This window comes from Peromyscus leucopus, chromosome 6 (genome assembly GCF_004664715.2).
Source record: "Peromyscus leucopus breed LL Stock chromosome 6, UCI_PerLeu_2.1, whole genome shotgun sequence".
Lineage (NCBI taxonomy): Eukaryota > Metazoa > Chordata > Mammalia > Rodentia > Cricetidae > Peromyscus > Peromyscus leucopus.
The window spans coordinates 3,978,642-3,998,040 of NC_051068.1; the positions used below are offsets into that span (position 1 = coordinate 3,978,642).

Here is a 19,399-nt window from a genome sequence, read left to right on the forward strand (position 1 = left end):
AGGAACTCACAAATTTTAGACTGACAGCTGTGGACCCTGCATGGGACCAGACAAGACCCTCTGCATATGGGAGACAGTTGTGTAGCTGGGTCTGTTTGAGAGGTCCCTGGCAGTGTGATCAGGATCTATCCCTGGTGCATGAGCTGGCTTTCTGGAGCCCATTACCTATGGTCAGACACCCTGCTCACCCTTGATGCAGCAGAGAGGGGTTTGGTCTTGTCTCAACTGAATGCACCAGGCTTTGCTGTCCCACCATGGGAGGACTGACCCTTTGGAGAAGAGGATGTGGGTGGGGATGGGGGGAGGGAAGAGGGAAGCAGGAGGAGGGGTGAGAGGGGGATCTGTGGTCAGTATGTAAAATGAATAAAAAAAAAATTTTAAGAAAACAAATTACCCAAGCTATAGGCATTGATGTAACAGTACAAAGAATAAATGTCTTTTGTATGTATATGATATTAAATATATGTTAATTGTCTTTTGTGGTTATTTAAAAAATATTACCCTACTTTCCTAAATATTCTACCTATAAATTGGTCATAGATTTGATATAAAATTAAGTTTTATTATTACTTAACTCTTGTCATATATCATCTCTAAAAATTTTTAATTTCTCTGACTCAGAGATCTTCTTTTAATAGTGGAAATGATACTGAAGTGATGAGTGATTTACACATCAGCAAAAAAAGTGTCAATAGAAATCTGAATAAAAACTACATTGTATATACGCGGCATGAGGCAAATTCCAGTTCCTTGAACACAGGTAAAAGAACAGCATAAAGAAAAAGGTAGTTTACAGATTTCATCAAAGCATTTCAAAAGATACACAGTATAACTTGCAAGGCTCAAGGAGAAATGGGCCCATGTTATTCAGCACCAGTTTAGGCAAATAGTGGGCAGGGAGCAGAAGATCCATGACTTTCTCAAAGGACACCAGGAACACATCATGTTCATGTGGAGGATTCCTTTCACTTCCAATGGCTTTTGATTCCATGAAATAGCCATAGAGATCCAGGACATGCACTACCTACACCAGCTAATTCTGCTGAGGACAGCACTGCATTCTGTATATCTCACTAAGCATCTATGCAGTTAAAGTGGCCTTCTGAGGCTTCGTTTAAGATTTTACACTTGCATGGTCAATTTTATCCACTTGTAAGAAGAGTTTTTGAGTGATTTCCTTAAATTAGCTGTGTAATGATTTTATTTGAGCTAGTTATATTAAAGTGATTTCATGTACTTAATAAGTTTAAACACATACACAGATTTATTTGTATTTTGAAAGCACAGGTTGCCTTCCAGTTTTTGTACATAGGTTGGTCTGGTGGAGATAGATGATGAGTTTTCATATGATAGGCTGAAGAAATACTAGCATCATTCCAGGCACAATTCGGTGTCTTTAGGATTATATTAATTATATGTCAAATTGTTTATTATATGTACATATTATTATACAGTGTAATGTAGATATTTCCCTAGTCATTCTTTAATGTCTTTCTAAATCCCCATGTTGGTGTCTTCTGAACATGATTATAATTTTGTAAAGTACCTTTTTTATTAGCATAAGCATAAAGCATTGGCTCTAAGGAACAGACTAAATATTCAGCACATCCATTACTAGTGTTTAGACTCAACAGGTGCTTCAGGTGGCCAGGGGGAAGGAAAGGGCATCTGACCTTCCTCAGCCAAAGTAGCTCATGTAAGCTTTCGTTTGAACTAAGAATTACACTGAGTATGGGTATAGGAACACATATGTATTCCACACAGTCAAACCTACTTGCTCATTTTCCATGTCTATTGCATCAATATATTATATTTGCTACACATTTTTCTATATGGTGTGAAGACTAACTTGTTCTGCCCAGATGAGGACCCCCAAAGAAACCACTGGAGACCAAAGATGTCCAGAATGCAATAGCAGGGTTTATTTGATTCAAGCTAGTAGGGAACCCTCATCCACCATGCCTGATGCCACAAGGCAGGGAGGAGAGTTCCTCTTTCTTGGGGAAGTTAGTTTTTATAGGCAAAACCCACAAAATTCCTTAGCAGGGAAGGGGTTAGTATGGGTCCATCCTTGATTGTTCCAGTTTTTCCTGGGCCTGGACATTGTCTTATTCTAGCTTATCTGTTTGCCCTGTCAGGAGTTTTATAACCCATCTTTGGGGTCTGGTCATGTTATCTCCAGAGAGGGGCATCTTGTGGTTAATCGGTCACTACCAGACATCCTGACTTTGTTCTTTTGAAAACACCTGACTTCACCCTCTCCAGGAAGGGGGAACTGACTCAGTTCTTTTTATTTTAAGATACCTCTTCCCTCAGCTCTTTTGGGTTTCTGGGGAACTGTGTCTGGGCCTTTGGTGGGGGTCTTTCAAGCTTAGCTTCTCAGAGTATCTGGGTTATCAGCAGACATGTTTTCTTCTTGAGATAAGTGACTCATAAGTGCTTAATGATCATATGAATTATTCAGCATACAAATATTTTTTCACTCTGCATGAGAGAGTGAAAAGAGAGAGAGAGAGAAAGAGAGAGAGAGATTATGTGCCTAAGAGAATATAAAGGAAGTACTGTGTGTGACCACATTTCTTAATTCTCTTCATATGACAGTAAGTTATCTGGATACTACACACATGAAAATGCTAAAATGTGTTGCACTGGAAATAGAGAAATGGGAGATAAAATAACGAAGCCAGAGACATAACAAATCTTTCTCAAAGCACTTGGACTTTCTAAGCTGCCTACTATCATCAAGGTTACTATTTCTCATTAGTGCATCTTAAAGGAATAGAAAATTAATTCATGCTTTTATAAATACTTACTTAATCTTAGATACTCCCAGTCTACCTTAACTAACTGGTCAAAAGAGAAAACATGCCAGAGAAGGTAGATACCTGCTCCTTAAATGACTGGGTTGATGGCATTCAGGCTTCATGACCTATGACTCAATTCTTGGTCTTGCTTTTGTGACCTTCTTTATATTACATGGTATTTTTACAAAAAGGTTTCCAACTGTAATATATGCCTCTAGGGAATAAATGTTGCTTCCCTCGTAATTCAGTTTAAGATTTATGAAATGTGAAGGAATAAGGCCATACTTCAGGTAAGATTCAGAACAATAGAGAGTATATATTTTCCAAAACCAGATTCAGAGTCAGAACCCTGCAGATGCATATCTGTGAGAGCCACCATTGGAGGCTAAAGGATTTCAAGCAACATTAGACTATATGAACACAAATATCTAGCTAAAATTATCATTGACTTCTGATCAAACTAGGGATAAATTGAGTCAAGTGCATGTATCACTGTCTCTTAGAAAGCAAAGTGGATTTTGGTTAACAACCCAGGTTCCAACTCAACTTCATGTGAGTTGTCTCTTCCATATAAAGAAAATAATAAACATAAATGGATTAGATTACTAAAAGGTTTGTAGATAATATATGGAAAATGACCAGCAAATGCCTTCTACAAGTTATACTTGCTTTGGCACAAAAGTTGTAATTATTACTACTTTTAATATTCTTTAACATATAAAGACATGTTCAACTTTAATATATTTTTTGAGAAATGTGCTATACAAGAGAGATCATAATGGTTGCAAACTCAGAATGGCTGTGTCTCCTGCAAATCTGACAATATTGTTTCCCTTATTTGAAATAGAAAGAAACAAGAAATCTAAAAAGAGATGTTTTTAATAAATCAAAACAGTGCAAACAGGATCCTTAGTCTGGTAATAGCAGAAAGGAACTAAATTGTATAGTACTGACTGCTAAGGGAAAAAAAAATCTCATTTTCTGTGCCGAACTCCAAAAACAAGAACTTAGTAAAGGCTCTTGTAAAATAGGAGGTAATAGAAAATGGGAACAGATACTTTACTTGTAGATGATATATCAAGTCTGTTATCAGGACTGATGACTCTTTATCTTCACTATTGTGATCTCAAAGCTGAGCACAATGTCTTCATGTAGTACACAGTCAATCAATAATGATGAATGAGTAAGTGTATATACAATAGCCTAATCTTTTAAAAATACTACAATAGCTTCCGAACCCTGGCACAGCATTCCTCAACACAGAGACACACAGGCATATAGACAGAGAATCACACATTAAAAGTGCTTCTTGGTATAGAAGCATTGTTCAATAGATAAAGTATCAGCAAAGAATGTTAGGAACGTGAATTTGAAGTTTATTATGTCATGGACTATGATTTTGATGAAGCTTCCATACTTGTACTTCAGTTTTCCTGCTACTAAAATGGAAGGGTTCCTATTTTAACCGTGGGTGAGTGTTGTGCTGCTTGGTTTTTGTTTTTGTTTTTGTTTTTGGTTTGTTTGTTTGTTTGTTTGTTTTTTTGTCTAGAGAAGACATTGATGCATGTTTTATAGATAGAGAGACTGAGTTAGTAGGGTATACACAAATGTTTCTGGGTTCAGATAGAGAATTAAGATCTATCCCAAAGTTGGAACTGAGTATATATAAATCTTTAGTCTCTTTAACTCGTTAAGCTCCTGGTAACGATAGATATGTATTCATTTGTAGTGCTTCCAAGTTTGTCTCCCTTCAACAGCCTTTCACAGAAGAGCACTGTGCTTATTCCTTCCAACATACAGAAGAAATGTGTGATAGCATGTGTGTGATTTCTTCTCTCTCTCTCTCTCTCTCTCTCTCTCTCTCTCTCTCTCTCTCTCTCTCTCTCTCCCTCTCCTCTCTCTAACACACACACACACACACACACACACACACACACACACACACACACTTTATTATTAAGCCCTGGAGATCATCATCTCCAAGGTCTTGCACATGATAGATAAGCATCTATCACTGAGCTCCAACCAACTGGCTATAAGCTGTTGTTTAGTATTTTTGTTTTGTAGTTTAAATGTAGCACAGAAACGTGAGATAAAACTGGTTCTGAGTCCTATTGGGCTCCAGTCATCAGGCATGCATTGAATGTACAAAACAATGAGACAGTTATGATTCCAAATTTGGAAGGTCTATAAAACACAAATTGTCCTCGTAATTTTCCTTTTAATTCTCAAAGCAACTTCTCAGAGATAACAAGTTGCTAGCTTATAAAATTGTTGCTCAGGGAGATTAAAAATCTTTCCTAACTACATGACTATAACATTTATGTAGAGGGCTTAGGTTGGTCCCATACAGGCCCCCTGGTTGTTGGTTCTCTCTGTGGGATTCTATGAGCTTGGTGTGCCTGTGTGACCCCTAACAAGGGTGCAGGGACTGTCCTAATGCTTCACCTAGCTCTTGCGAACCGATTCCTCACACTGGGTCACCTTGCTCAGCCTGAATACAAGGCTTGGTCTTTACTGCACCTTTGCCATGTTTTGTTGATACTCATGGGAGGCTTGTCCCTTTCTGAACTGAAACAAAGGAGTGGATTGAGTAGAGGTGGGAAAGGGAACATGGGGGGTGAGGAAATGGGAGGAGAGGAGAGAGGGAGGGGAAACTTCAGTTAGTATGTAAAAATAAAATTTTACCTAAATCTTCCAGCCCCAGAATCCATAATCTTATCCATTAATTCACTCTGCGTTCCAAAGGTGAGGAAGATTGGAAGGATCTCACGTGAAAAGGCTCAAAGTGTGTTGAAAGGGATGGTGCCTAGTGCACGGTGGCTTAGCATGCTATGCAGCACAATCAGCCCTTTTTTTCTTCAAAGTCTCAGAGTGACCTAGGACGTAAGTGTGGACATGAAGGTTCTCATCCCACTGTCCAGCAACAATCTACATCAGTGAACATATACTCTGTTTCACACCAACCACTGAGAAGATGTTCACATGGCCGGGTTTGTGCATCCATCGTGCCCCAACTTCTATAATATACACATGAAAGAATTTTCATTCATCACAGAACCAGCCACAGATTGGGTTTCTTTTATGACAATCCCTTTTTTGTCTTCCAGCATCCTATACTCCAAATGGCATAAACATACAGACAACAAATGAGTTAGTCTTTGGAAATGGAGCTGAAGAACTAAGGATCAAGTCAGATAAATAAGAAGCCAGCATAGATTGTGGAATAAGAGAAATATTTTTCAAGGGTATAAGTTGGGATATAAGTCTGGTCTAGGCTAGAAGATAGTATTTTATTCATTAATTGAGGTTGTTTTCAAATTTTAGATGAAGTATTATGAAATACTATTGTGAAGTGGGAAGAAAACTGATTTTCTCTTTTGTAATGCCTCAGTTTCCCTTATAGCTGTATTTTAGTAGTAGCACAGGAGAGTGATTACAATAGCAATGGAATTAAAATGTACTGAGAACAACAACAACAAAAAGAAGATAGAATAAGTGCATGTAGAAAGTAATCATTGAAAACTGAAATTTTAAAGGACTAGATAAAAGTCAACCTAATGCATGGGAATGTTTTCTGTCACACTGAGACACACTATTTTGATAGAAACAAAAAGAATAATTAAAAATGAGCTTGGAACTTAGTATATTAATTTTGTTTCTCTTAAAATACAGGAGATTTTTTTTCTTACAAAGATAAAAGTATGCAAAGGATACATCATCCTAAAGCATATAAATACATTTATTCATAAATTATAAAAACAAACATATACAATGATAAATAATTTAAAAATTTTTGTACATAAGTCAGGTCACTAAATTTTGGAAATTTTACATTGAGTCCATTGTTTAACTCTCTGTTCATGAATTGATCTTTTAGTCTAACAGTCACTATTAAAATACTTTAAAAGCACTATGGTAATCCTTAATTGGTAGTTATTTTTCATAATCTAAAGAAATCAGAGGTAGATATAACTAATGACAAGAGAAATAATGGTGAGATTTTATTCCCATTCAGACCACCCACACATTACTAAAAGAAAAAGTATAAACCAAAGTAATCATTATCCCAATCAAACAGCAAACAATGAATTCTACTATTACTCACAAAACTAATTCTAATTAAATACCATGCTATGAGATGATGACAATTCAGAAATGTTGGGAGACTTGTATTCCATACATTATAAAGCTTTTGAAATTCTCAAAATCAAGTATTTATCATGACTGTGCAGCTTCAGCATGAGCGTGGGCATCTGAAAAGTGAATTTTACATCATTCTGTATAATGTCATTCCTTCCTTGACTAGATAGAAATGTGAGCTAATGTTTTTCCACAGAAAAGTTGGGGAACTTGCATGTTTGAAAAGCACTTTTAATGGATTGCTTGCTCTGTTTACTCTTGGTTCAAGGCAGAAGCATCTTGACATTTACACTGCTATTTTCCTGCTTTCAAGGATGCACATGAAAATCGTCTAGCCTTGGCTTGGCAGGAAATGGTCTTGTGAACTTGCACAAATCCATTCTGGCTAGTTCCAAAAGAAGTTTTTTCTTATGAAATTGCAGCAACATTTCTCATGAGAACATAAAGCTCATAATATACACATGTGCACAAGCAAAAATATATACCATCCCTTAATTTATAAATGGACTACATTCTTTAAACTACTGAATATGGCAATTATTTATACTCCTTTATTTTTCTAATAGGTATTATAGTAGTTTCCTATATATTCCTACAGTCTATATAAACAGGATGTAGCTATATATACTACATATTTTATAAAAATAGCAGGATGGTGTAAAAATCAGTAGATTTATTTAAAATTTTTGTTATAATTATGCATGTACATGTGTATTGTGTGAGCACCACGTACCACAGTACATGTGTGGAGGTTGTTTTAGAACATTTTGCAGAAGTCAGTTCTCTTCTTTCAACACATGGGTCCCAAGGATTGAACTTAGATGATTAGGCTTGGCAGCAAGTGTCTTTAACTAACTTGAAAAACCTAGATTTCTTTTAAAGATAACTCTTATTTGATAATTCATTACATCTAGTAGAGTTAGCAGATGTTTACTTTCCTTGAGAACCATTTCAACCTACAAGGTAACATTATATTCCAGCTCATACTTGTGTACCTCTCATTTTTCCATACTCTTGAAATGAAATAAGAACAATGCAAATACAGTATAGGACCTCTAGTTCTGCTTCACAAAGTCATAGTAAGTTTGCTATCCTCTGATGAAATTTCCTTTAAACACATTGGCAAAACAGTCTCTCTCTCTCTCTCTCTCTCTCTCTCTCTCTCTCTCTCTCTCTCTCTCTCTCTCTCTCTCTGTGTGTGTGTGTGTGTGTGTGTGTGTGTGTGTGTGTGTGTGTGTTCTCTCACGTTCTCACACACATATCTGAACAGGAACACTTTGTTCCAGTTTCTTTTATGTTATTGTGGTACTCTGAACAAAAGCAACCAGGGTACAGTCCACTATAACTTGAGGAAGTCAGAGCAGGGACCCAAAGGGAGGACTGCTTGCTATTCCATAAAGCATTACCTTTGACCAGGAAGTGCAGCAGTAATTGAAGGATGCCACTTATCAGCTGGCCTGCTCTAGCTCATGCTTGGCTGTCTTTCTAATGCAACCCAGAGCACTAGACTAAGTACCACCTATTGTGGCATGGGCCCTCCTACATCAATTAGTAATTAAGAATAACAGAAATGCCCATATGTCAATCTTATTTAGGCATTCTCCAATCTAAGCTTTCCTCTCAGATAACTCCAGGCTGGGTCAAGTTGAAATTAAACACACCAAGGATAATTTCCTTACATTTTCAGTTCATCATTCCTTTAAATGCTTAGAGAAGCTACAGTGAGACTTTTATGCTGACATTCTATCTAAATGTATGACTGAGAACATGCTGCTGTAACTCATACTAATGCCTTGGGGTGTTCCTTGGCAAAAAGCCTTTGCTATTTGCATCTATGGAGAGCATTTTTAAATCCTCTGATTTTCTACTTGTAAAGTTTAAAAGTTGAAGATATTTCTGTCAGTGATGTGTGATCCAGTAATTTAAAATCAAATGCATGGAAAGAGTTAGTGTTCTTTCATTGATAAGACTATATAGGCTGGTGTTGGGTGAAAGGAAAAGGAAATAGTAGAGATACCATAGCAGCAAGAACATACCCTTAATAGCACAGTAACTGAGGACACGAAAGAGAATTGAGAATCCTCCTGAGATCTGCTAAAGACAGTATAGGAAGGGTGAATTCACACGGTAGTAAATCTCAATCACAAAAATGGCCAACAGTGTTTTCATCAGGCACCTTTGTCATTGCAGTAACGTAGATTTGGAAGATAACACTGTTCAGAGAGTTTCTTTATCATTTCCTTAACAGCATGACAAGAATTTAAGAAATGTTTAAAAATCAAATTAAAAAACCAATATTACTGTAGTAATCCTGGGGGGGAAATGCTGTGGATATCATTCTATATAAATAAAACACTGATGGCCAGTGACCAGGCAGGAAGTAGGTTGCCAGGCAGGAAGTAGGTGGGACGAGGAGAGAGGAGAATTCTGGGAAGTGGAAGGCTGAGGGGAGAGACACTGCAGCCACCACGAAGAGAAGCAGCATGTAAAGACTCTGGTAAGCCACCAGCCACGTGGCAAGGTATAGATTTATAAAAATGGGTTAATTTAAGATAAAAGAACAGTTAGCAAGAAGCCTGCCACGGCCATACAGTTTATAAGTGATATAAGCGTCTGAGTAATTATTTTATATGTAGATTGTGGGACTGCGGGGCTTGGGGAACCTGGAGAGAAGTCCTCCAGCAATAGGAAAACAAAATTTGTGTCACTTAATAAAAATATAATTCTCCCTTGGTGGTGTAGAGGGGGAAACTGTGGAGATGCAAGTACTACTCAAGTATCAAACAGACACAGAATAATGCTATAATATTACTTTCATTTTGTGACTTTTATAGAGCTATAAAGTCCATATACTTATCATACTCTGACCTCATTTCAGAGAACTTTATTCTATTAACATCTCTTAGAGAGTTTCTAGTTTAGAGAAGCAAAACTGATGTTCAGAGATGCCCTTAGCTTCCTGCACAACATCCAAGCCAAGAAAGACAAAACACCCTCCAAAAGTCCCTTCCTGCTTTTGATAGTCCAAAGTGCTGTGGGATGTTCTGTATGGCAAATGTGTTGCTCTGATTGGTCAATAAATAAAACACTGATTGGCCAATGGCTAGGCAGGAAGTATAGGCGGGACTAACCGAGAGGAGAAAAAAAGACCAGGAAGGCAGAAGGAGTCACTGCCAGCCACCACCAAGACAAGCAGAATGTGAAGATGCCGGTAAGCCACGAGCCATGTAGCAAGGTATAGATTTATGGAAATGGATTAATTTAAGATATAAGAACAATTAGCAAGAAGCCTGCCACGGTCATACAGTTTTTAAGCAAAAATAAGTCTCTTTTTTTACTTGGTTGGGTCTGAGTGGCTGTGGGACTGGCAGGTGAGAGAGATTTGTCCTGACTGTGGGCCAGGCCGGAAAACTCTAGCTACAAATGTCAGCTCCTCCGACATCAATGCCTTTTACATGTTGTGAAAGGCATTCTACCTGAACAAATTAGAAAGTACCAGCACAGTGCAATAAGAAATGTATATTGTACAACACAGTAGCCAAGACAATTGAATGGAGAAATATAGAGTTTAGAAAAACAGCGTTAGAACTGATATTTTGTGCAAATATAAATGAATTCAAAGTATGGTGTCAAACATTTCAAAAGATGTACACAAAGAGGTTAGCATACCTAAGCCTAAAACACAAAACTGTAAAATTTTTAGAATTCTTCATATAAGGAGATCAAGAAATCTAGGTAACATTGGTTTTCATAATCAGATTTTGGAGAACACAGTAGCACAATATAGGAAGGATAAATTTATTAGCTACATTTCATTAATGTTAGAAACTCATGCTCACCAAAAGATATTGTTATGAAAAGGAGACAAAATGCACACTAGGGGGAAATCTTTCCCCAACATTATCTGACAGAACACTAGAGTGGTAGTGTGAATGTGATTGGCCCCCATAAGCTCAGAGGGAGTGGCACTATTGGAAGGTGTGGCTTTGTTGCAGTCAGTATGGCATTGTTGGAGGAAGTGTGTCAATGTAGAGGCAGGCTTTGAGGTCTCATGTATACTCAAGCCACACTCAATATCTCAGACCACTTCCTGTTGCCTGCAGGATCCAAATGTAGCCCCTTCCTAGTCTGATCTTCTTTTCCAGCGCCATGTCTGCCTGCATGCCATCCTATTCCACCATGGTGATAATGGACTAAACCTCTGAAGCTGTAAGCTATTCCAATTGATGTTTCCCTTTATAAGAGCTCCCTTGGTCATGGTGTCTCTTCATGGCAATAGAACCACTAACTAAGACAGATGTTGGTACCAGTGACTGAGATATTGCTGAGATAGGCCTGACCATGTTTTTGTTTGAAGGAATATGGACCTTGGGATTCTGCATTATGAAGAAAAGCATTTGAACACTTTAAGTCCTGCTTAATAGGCTCTCCTAGTTGGAAAATGGAAGACAGTGGTGCTGAGTGTGATATGAACTGTGGGTTACTCCAACAAAAGGATTCAAAGAAGAGTGTTAGCACGTGGCCTAGAGACTAGTCTTGTGAAATTTTGGTGAAGAATGTGGCTGCTTTTTTGCCCTTATCCAAAAATTCTGTCTGAGGCTTAAGTGAAGAGTTCTATATTAATTCAATTGGCAGAGGAAATCTCAAAACAGCTTAGTACAGACTCTGTTGTATGGTTGTTAGTGGTAACACTAAATGAAGATTTTTTTTTAATTAAATTTTTTTTTTCATTTTACATTCACAATTCTAGTTTCCCCTCCCTCACCTTCTTCCTCTCCCCCCAATATCACTCCCCATCCACTCCTCAGAGAGGACAAGGCCTCCCTTGGGGAGTCAACAAAGTCTGGCATACCAAGTTGAGGCAGGAACAAGCACCTCCAGCTTGCATCAAGACTGAGCAAGCTACCCCACTATAGGGAATGCGCTCCAAATGAAAAAGAGCAAGGTGAGCAAGGAAAAATACAAAATATATAATTTGGGGAGAAAAGTAAGACCAGGAAGTAGAATGGAGTTTAGTCCTGTTTTCAAGGAGATAAACAGATTAGGAAATGGAATAAAGGGAGTGGTGACCTCAGGGCAAGATCCCATCTGGCTAAGTTTCCAACTTGTGAAAAGGAATTACAGAAAAGCTTAAAGCCAGGTTTCATAGTGCATACCTTTAATCCCAGCACTAAGAAGGCAGGGGCAGGAAGATTTCTGAGTCTGATATCAGTCTGATTCTACAGAACAAGTTCCAGGATAGCCAAGCTTAGGCAATGAAGGAAACCATGGAAAACAGAAAGCTGGTAAACATGTAATTGAACAAGGGGGCCATGTTCCAGCCCTAGCAAGCAGCAGAACTTGCCAGCTTTGGCCACATGCTTAGAGTCAAGGAACAAATAAGAAAAGCCACTGAGGCTAAGCTTTTTTCAGAGGTGTCTTTGAATGGAGGCCTAGAGAGAGCATTGTGTGATGCTATGAAGGTGAAGCCTGGATTGCTTTAGAGATCCCAAGATGTTGGAAATGCCAGAGCCATAGAATACCTGCCAAGGAGAGCTGTTAACAGGGAGTGGAACTAGCCGAAGAGGAAGAAGTGTGTTGCAGATAACAAAGCTGAAAGGAACTGGAAATATAAAGAGTGTTTTGACATCAGGCATGGAGAAGCAGAGTTTGGAGTTTGCCGAGCTGGTTTTCAGTCTTGCTTTGGCCCAGTATTTCCTCACTATTCTCCCTCCCCTACATTTTGGAATGGTATTGTATATCCTGTGCCATTATATGATGATAGTATGTGATCTTTTTTTTATTTTGATTTTACAGGGCATTATTGCTAAGTTTTATGAATTCTTTTATATTTTGGATACCAGTTGTCTTAGTTAGAGTTTCTATTGCTGTGAAGAGACACTATGATTATGGAAACTCTTATAAAGGAAAAACATTTAATTGGGTGGTTTACAGTTTCAGAGATTTAGTCCATTATTGTCATGGTGGACATGGCAACATGCAGGAACACATGGGGCTGGAGAAGGAGCTGAGATTGGAGAAGGTACTATATCTTGATCCCATAGACAATAGGAAGGGATCTGAGATATTGGGCATAGTATAAGCATATACGAAACCTCAAAGCCCACCTCCACAGTGCGGCACTTCTTCCAAAAGGCAATATCTAATCCAACAAAGCCACACCTCCCAATAGTGCCATTCTCTATGAGCTTATGGGGGCAAATTACATTCAAACTACCACATTATACTCCCTGGCCCTCAAAAGCTTTTAAGAATACTATAATGCAAAATGCATTTAGTCCAACTTCAAAAGTTTCATAGTCTATCACAGTCTCAACAATATTTTAAAGTATAACATTCAAAGTCTCTTCTGAGATTCATGCAATCTCTAACCAGAAGTAAAACAACTCAGTTTTGAAACTGGGCAACAGAGCTGAATAGAAATCTCACTTTAGAATACACAGGTGAGAAGTTGGCACAGCAAAGGACTGTCAGCAACACATGTCATCAAGGAACTGAAAATTCAAAAGCTAGATATCAGTGTACACCCTTCAGCAGAGCTTATTCCCAGGCCACCAACACCAAATGTAAGTGCGGTGAGAGATGACAGATATGCCATGTTATTTATTTTTGTAAAGGAAAGATGGCACAGCCACTTTGGAGGACAGTTTCTTACAAAGCTGTAAATAATCTTTGCCATGTGCTCAGCATTTGACCTAAGGACAGGCATGTTAAGCATGCATTTCATTAACAACTATAGTCAAAGTATGGAAAATGCTAAATATGAACTAGACTACTGAAACAGCATTTGGACTTATATTACTTGGATAGAGGGTACACTGTGATAATTATTAAGAGTACAAAGTCAGTTTTATTGATATTAGTAACAGACAAATGCTTGTTTTCTTCACAAAATACAGGATGAAGTAAATTGAGTCTATGAATACTGTTGAAAGGGTAAGCAAAAGCATATCATATCAGTAAGCAAGCTACACACTGCAAGAATATTAAGAAGGGAATGCATTCTTCATGTAGAAACAGGCCTTATCAAATGTGTTCCCAAACATGATTTACCTGATCTGATAGAGACATTTTAAATAATTCTGTCAATAATGTGGTTGAATTTTCATTAAGTAGTTTTTTACATGTACCATCTTTATATTTTATCTAATCACCTTGTTCTTTTTCTAACCCTGCACTAGAATACTATCAGAGAAAATGTGTTTTACTTGAAGTGCCTGCTAAGTTTCAGGGGCTTAAAAAATACAGGGAGCATATTTAATGCCTTAAAGTGTGTAGATGTCTTTCTGTATGCTGTGAATATGTGTTGCTCTGATTGGTTGATAAATAAAGCCATTTGGCCTATGGCAAGGCAGCTTGGAGGCAGGCAGGAAATCCAAACAGATAGACAGGAAGAGAAAGGAGAGGGAAGGCAGATGCTGAAAGCTGCTGTCAGGAGAAACAAGATGTAAGGGTATCAGTAAGCCACAAGCCACGTGGCAAAGTATAGATTTATAGAAATGGGTTAAATTAAGATGTAAGAGCTAGCTAGCAGGAAGCCTGCCATGGCCATAGTTTAAAAGTAATAAACCTATGTGTGTTTATTTGGGACCAAGTGACTGTGAGACGTGGGTGGGAGAGATTCCGCAGGACCTGATAAAACTTCTGGATACATTCAAGAATTATGAAGAAAATATAAATAGTACACAAATTTCTCTAATGTCTCATGATCCAGTTATTGAGTTAGAAGAAACTGCATGAAAATTTAATCTACATGTGAATTTCAGTTTCAAACTCACAGAGCTAAATTATCAAATACCAAAAGTGGAAGAATGCCTTTATTATGAAAGTTTCCAATATGCTATCTCATTTAATAGATGCAGAAATTAAAATGTGCGTCAGTGAAGTTCTTTTCGGGTCACTAAATTTGCTACCAACACCATGCAAATTTCATGCTCACTTAACAGTCACAGACTCGAGACTCACAAACCATGTCTTAATATGTACAGTGACAGGAATCTACTGCTGTAAAGGCTGTCATAGTCTTTGGGGAGCAGGAATTTTAGAAACTCTTTCTCACGTGTAACCAAGACTTCGATACCTTTGTATCAGCTATTGATTCCTTGCTTTAACCTGTGTTTACACATGGCACATCTAGCAATTCTGGTCATGAAACAAGACAGAAGACAAATGGCAAAGCCATGGAGAAGTGAGGTAGTCTGTCAGCTCAGCAAAGAACTTTTCATAAGGGCCATAAATTTAACACTTAACAAGTGTCATATATATATATATATATATATATATATATATATATATATATATGTGTGTGTGTGTGTGTATGTGTGTGTGTCATGCATATGTAAGATATATATATACACATATGAATATATATTGAGTTATCATGACCATATGCATTATAAAAGCATGTGTTACACAGAAAGTATATATTTCATCCTGAGCAGAAGAATGAATAAATTATATAAAACAGAGTATTCAAAGTTGTTTAACTTCCATCTCCCTTTTGTTTATTTTCTACTTTGAGTACATCCTAAACAAAACTATATTCTACATGTTTTTGCTCCACAGCCCAAGTTCTACTGCTGTCTCTCAACAAAACCACAGTCTGCATGTTCTCAGGAGTGTTCTTGTGACTCTCCAACTAAACTGCCGTGCTCTCTCAGTTATTTCAAGATCCACTGAAGCTGCATGGTACCAGAATATTAAATGTATTCAATACAGTCATAAATTATAGCAAGTAGAATTAAGCTCAACATTCTAGACATGTTCTTATTAGGAAAAAGCTGCTTGACCCATCCCTTGGCACTCAAGAAAGCATACTTCTCCCCATTGAAGTTTTAGCTGCACTCCAGTAATGATATCATATTGATATCAATATGAGACATTTTGTCATGTGTCCTTCATTCCATATTTATTCACTTGAGGTTTGCTTTGGATGATGGTTTTCATCTCCATATTCGATCTATAACTATTTTATTGTTTTGTTTTTAAAATAGATTGTTTACATATGCTTATAATTTATTTGGATCAAATCTATCACCTTTCTGCTGTGGGATGTTCTGTATGTCCTGTGGGAGCCCTTCTTGGGTTCCTTGTGGCGTTACCCAGCAGGTCCATATAGAGGATGATTAGGACCATGGGCCTGAGTGCAGGTGTTTGAGATGGTCTGCACTTGGCTGTGCTGGGGGATGGTCTGTATGTCAAGTTGTTCTGATTGGTTAATAAATAAAACCTGATCGGCTGTGGCTAGGCAGGAAAGATAGGCGGGACTAGCAGAGAGGAGAAATAAAAGGACAAAGGCAGAAAGAGACGCTGCTGCAGCCGCTGCAATGACCAGAGATGTTGCAGCCGCTGCCATGACCAGAGACACTGCAGCCGCCGCCGCCGCCATGACCAGCAGCCTGTGAAGACACCGATAAGCCACCAGCCATGTGGCAAGGTATAGATTTGTAGAAATGGATTAATTTAAGATAAAGGAACAGTTAGCAAGAAGCCTGCCACGGCCATACAGTTTGAAAGCAAAATAAGTCTCTGTGTTTACTTGGTTGGGTCTGAGCGGCTGTGGGACTGGCGGGTGGCAGAGATTTGTCCTGACAGTGGGCAAGGCAGAAAAACTCAAGCTACACCTTTCTTTTCTCTCTAATGCTTCTCCTATCCTCTCCCCACTTTTCCATTCAAGTCATGATTGAGTGCTCTCACTTGGGAGTTTCTGTGAAATAGTGTTATAGTCTTTAACATATTCAGGAAGTGAAGTTAGGGCTTTGAGGGAAAGACATAAATGTGGAGGTATGTTTCCTACCTATAAAAACCTGGGGGCACTTGCTCAACCAGGAAGTTCTTCTCCAGGTCTTGAAGGATGTCATTCAGCATTCGGACCCGGCCAGGGGCTCTCTCATCTGGGTCGTTAGCAGGCCGCATCTCATCTGACTGGAAGAGTTCAGCACTTTCCCTCAGTCGTGCTGCCATGGCAAGCAGGTGAGGGACACTGGGCTCATCACCTGGTGAAGAGAAATGAGGCCATCTTAGGGGACATCTCATCACAGGAGCCAAGCAGACACATTTCCATCTTTGACTCTCTTTTATAAATCAGATAGACTCCTGATGAGAGAGTGGCCTGTCATCAAAAGTCCTGTCAGTTGCCTCCCCAAACCAAGGTTTATATACTTCAGTTATATTCTAATAACATATTTTTCTACCAAACATATTGTCCAAACTTGTGTTTATATCCTTTTACATTAAGTGAATGGCTACTCACTCATGACAGAAGGTCAGTACTGATGATGGTTATTATTATATTACAATCACTGAATTAAGCCTCATACACAATTATCTTATTAAATAATCACCAAGTGTTGTTAGTTATACCATTTAAAAATTTGTAAGCCTTGTTTATTTTATATAAGATGAGATTAATTAAGGCTCACAAATTAATTAGGTCACAAATCATCAAGCGAGTAACAGGATTGAATTGGAACCTTGATCTTGCTGGCTCAACAGTCCTTGCTCACTACAATATTCCTGCATTTGAAGAAAAACATCTAAAAGATACATGCATGATGGTGCATGCCTGCTTTGTCAGCATTTGGAAGGGAGGTAGAGGCAGAAGTATCTTGAACTCAAGGTCATTCTTGGTTACATAGAGAATATGAATCAACCAAAGCCACATCAGACACCATCAAAAGCAATAGATTAAAAAACATAAAAGAATGAAAAGAATATCTCTTCTTATAATTAGATGTAAAATATGTCACTACATGGTATTACATGCCTTGAGGCTCTATTTTTTTTCAGGAAAAGTTTTTTATAATGCATATTTGCAATATATTTTTGACTTAATATACCAGAAATCATTATATATGCTGCTACATTTGTTTTGTTTATTTCTCAGACCACAATCTTTTTGTTTATTTTTCCACTTGTTGGGCAGCTTATTAATGGTGTTAGCAAAGCATCCACAGGTCCACTCTTTGTCCAAGAGAAAACTCATGTCAAGAACTAGTTGATTAGGAACTTTGGGCAAGCCTGCCAGAGTCCAGTGCCATGTTCTTAGCCCCTAGTATCTGTGTGATATTTGTAGCACTCCTGAACCTCTAAAACCTTAACTGTCAAATAAGTATAATAACATTACTTACTGCATAGCTTTTTCATGATGATCAAATGACCAAGCACTTCCCTCCAAGTAAGCAGATGTTATTTGAAACCATGTTTGAAAACATATTTGTTAGACTTTTACGAGAAAAATTTTAATGATCATCTTCTATATATTTCACGATTATTGTAGAACAATGGCTACTATCATTCTTAAGTGACTTGAGACAACTAACTCCAACAAAATCAACATATCAGTGCAGAGTTACTTCAAATCAAATTGTTTCAGGAACATAGACATACAGTCTAAGTTTCTGTCACAGGAGTGGGCACTGAGGGAGGCAGATGTGAGCATCCTTCTAAGGTTTTCATTGTGGGGAGTCTTGGGCAGAAGAAAATAAACACACGCACACACACACACACACACACACACACACACACACACACACAATTCTCCTATGGAAGTCCAAGATGGTCAGCCCCTCAGACACTTGGTATCTGTATAATTACAGACTTCCTGTGCATTTTATTTCATTTAGAGTCCAGGAATTTCCTTCATGTGCTAGCACACTTACTCTGCTCATTTAAAGTTTAAGAAGTGCTATAAAAATAACTTGGTAAGATGATAATTTATGAGAGAGATAGAGCTAATTCACAAAATATGACTCACAAAACCACTAACTGTTACTATCATGAATTTTAGAGTGTAGTTGACTGTGTACACTCAGCAAGTGCTAAATGAACAGAGTGGATTCAATAAGGCATGTTCATAAAATGTCCAAGGCAAACTAGAATCATGTGACAGAGATAATGTGACAAATCCTCTCATTTTTGTGTCTTTTTCCCCTCAGATAGAGAGGGGAGAGAGCAAGAGAGGGGATGGGAGTGAATTCTATTAAACTGTAAGCATATATAAAATGGTCAAATAATACATTTTTTTTTGTTCCATTTAATGTGTGTGTGTGTTGAGGACAAATTGTAGAAATCAGTTCTTTCCTTCAACCTTGAACTTTGGGAAAACAACTCAAGTCATCAGGCTTGGCAAAAAGTGCCTTAACCTGCTGAGCCATCACATTGGCCTACATTTAAAAAAAATTAAAACACATAATTCATTGTATAAATTGTATGAAAACATTTACAGACTGGCTTAAAAGAAGAATCTGAACAAAACACAAAATTTTAAGTATTGTATGTTTACAGATGTTGTTAAAGTTTGTACATAAGAAATATGAAACTGAAGATAATTTTTAGATCCTTGCTCACAAACAATGATGTGGTACATTCAACTGCACGAGTCACCATGTTTGGGCACTTTCTGTTTCACTGGGCATTCCACATTGATTAATTTTTGTGCTTGATTACCCAGC

General features: G+C 37.8%; 1 protein-coding gene across 3 annotated transcripts in view; it reads right to left on the bottom strand.

The window, feature by feature from the left end:
• Naaladl2 (N-acetylated alpha-linked acidic dipeptidase like 2) overlaps window positions 1-19,399 on the bottom strand; it is a 1,293,636-nt gene that overhangs the window by 31,366 nt on the left and 1,242,871 nt on the right. For 2 of the 3 annotated variants that reach the window (XM_037207282.1, XM_028875806.2), the window contains one exon: window positions 16,523-16,942. In XM_037207282.1, coding sequence (XP_037063177.1) covers window positions 16,740-16,942 — 203 coding nt within the window. In that variant the 3' untranslated portion in view covers window positions 16,523-16,739. Of the gene's footprint in view, window positions 1-16,522; window positions 16,943-19,399 lie in introns of those variants that run through there. The other variant, XM_037207283.1, reaches the window with a different exon arrangement.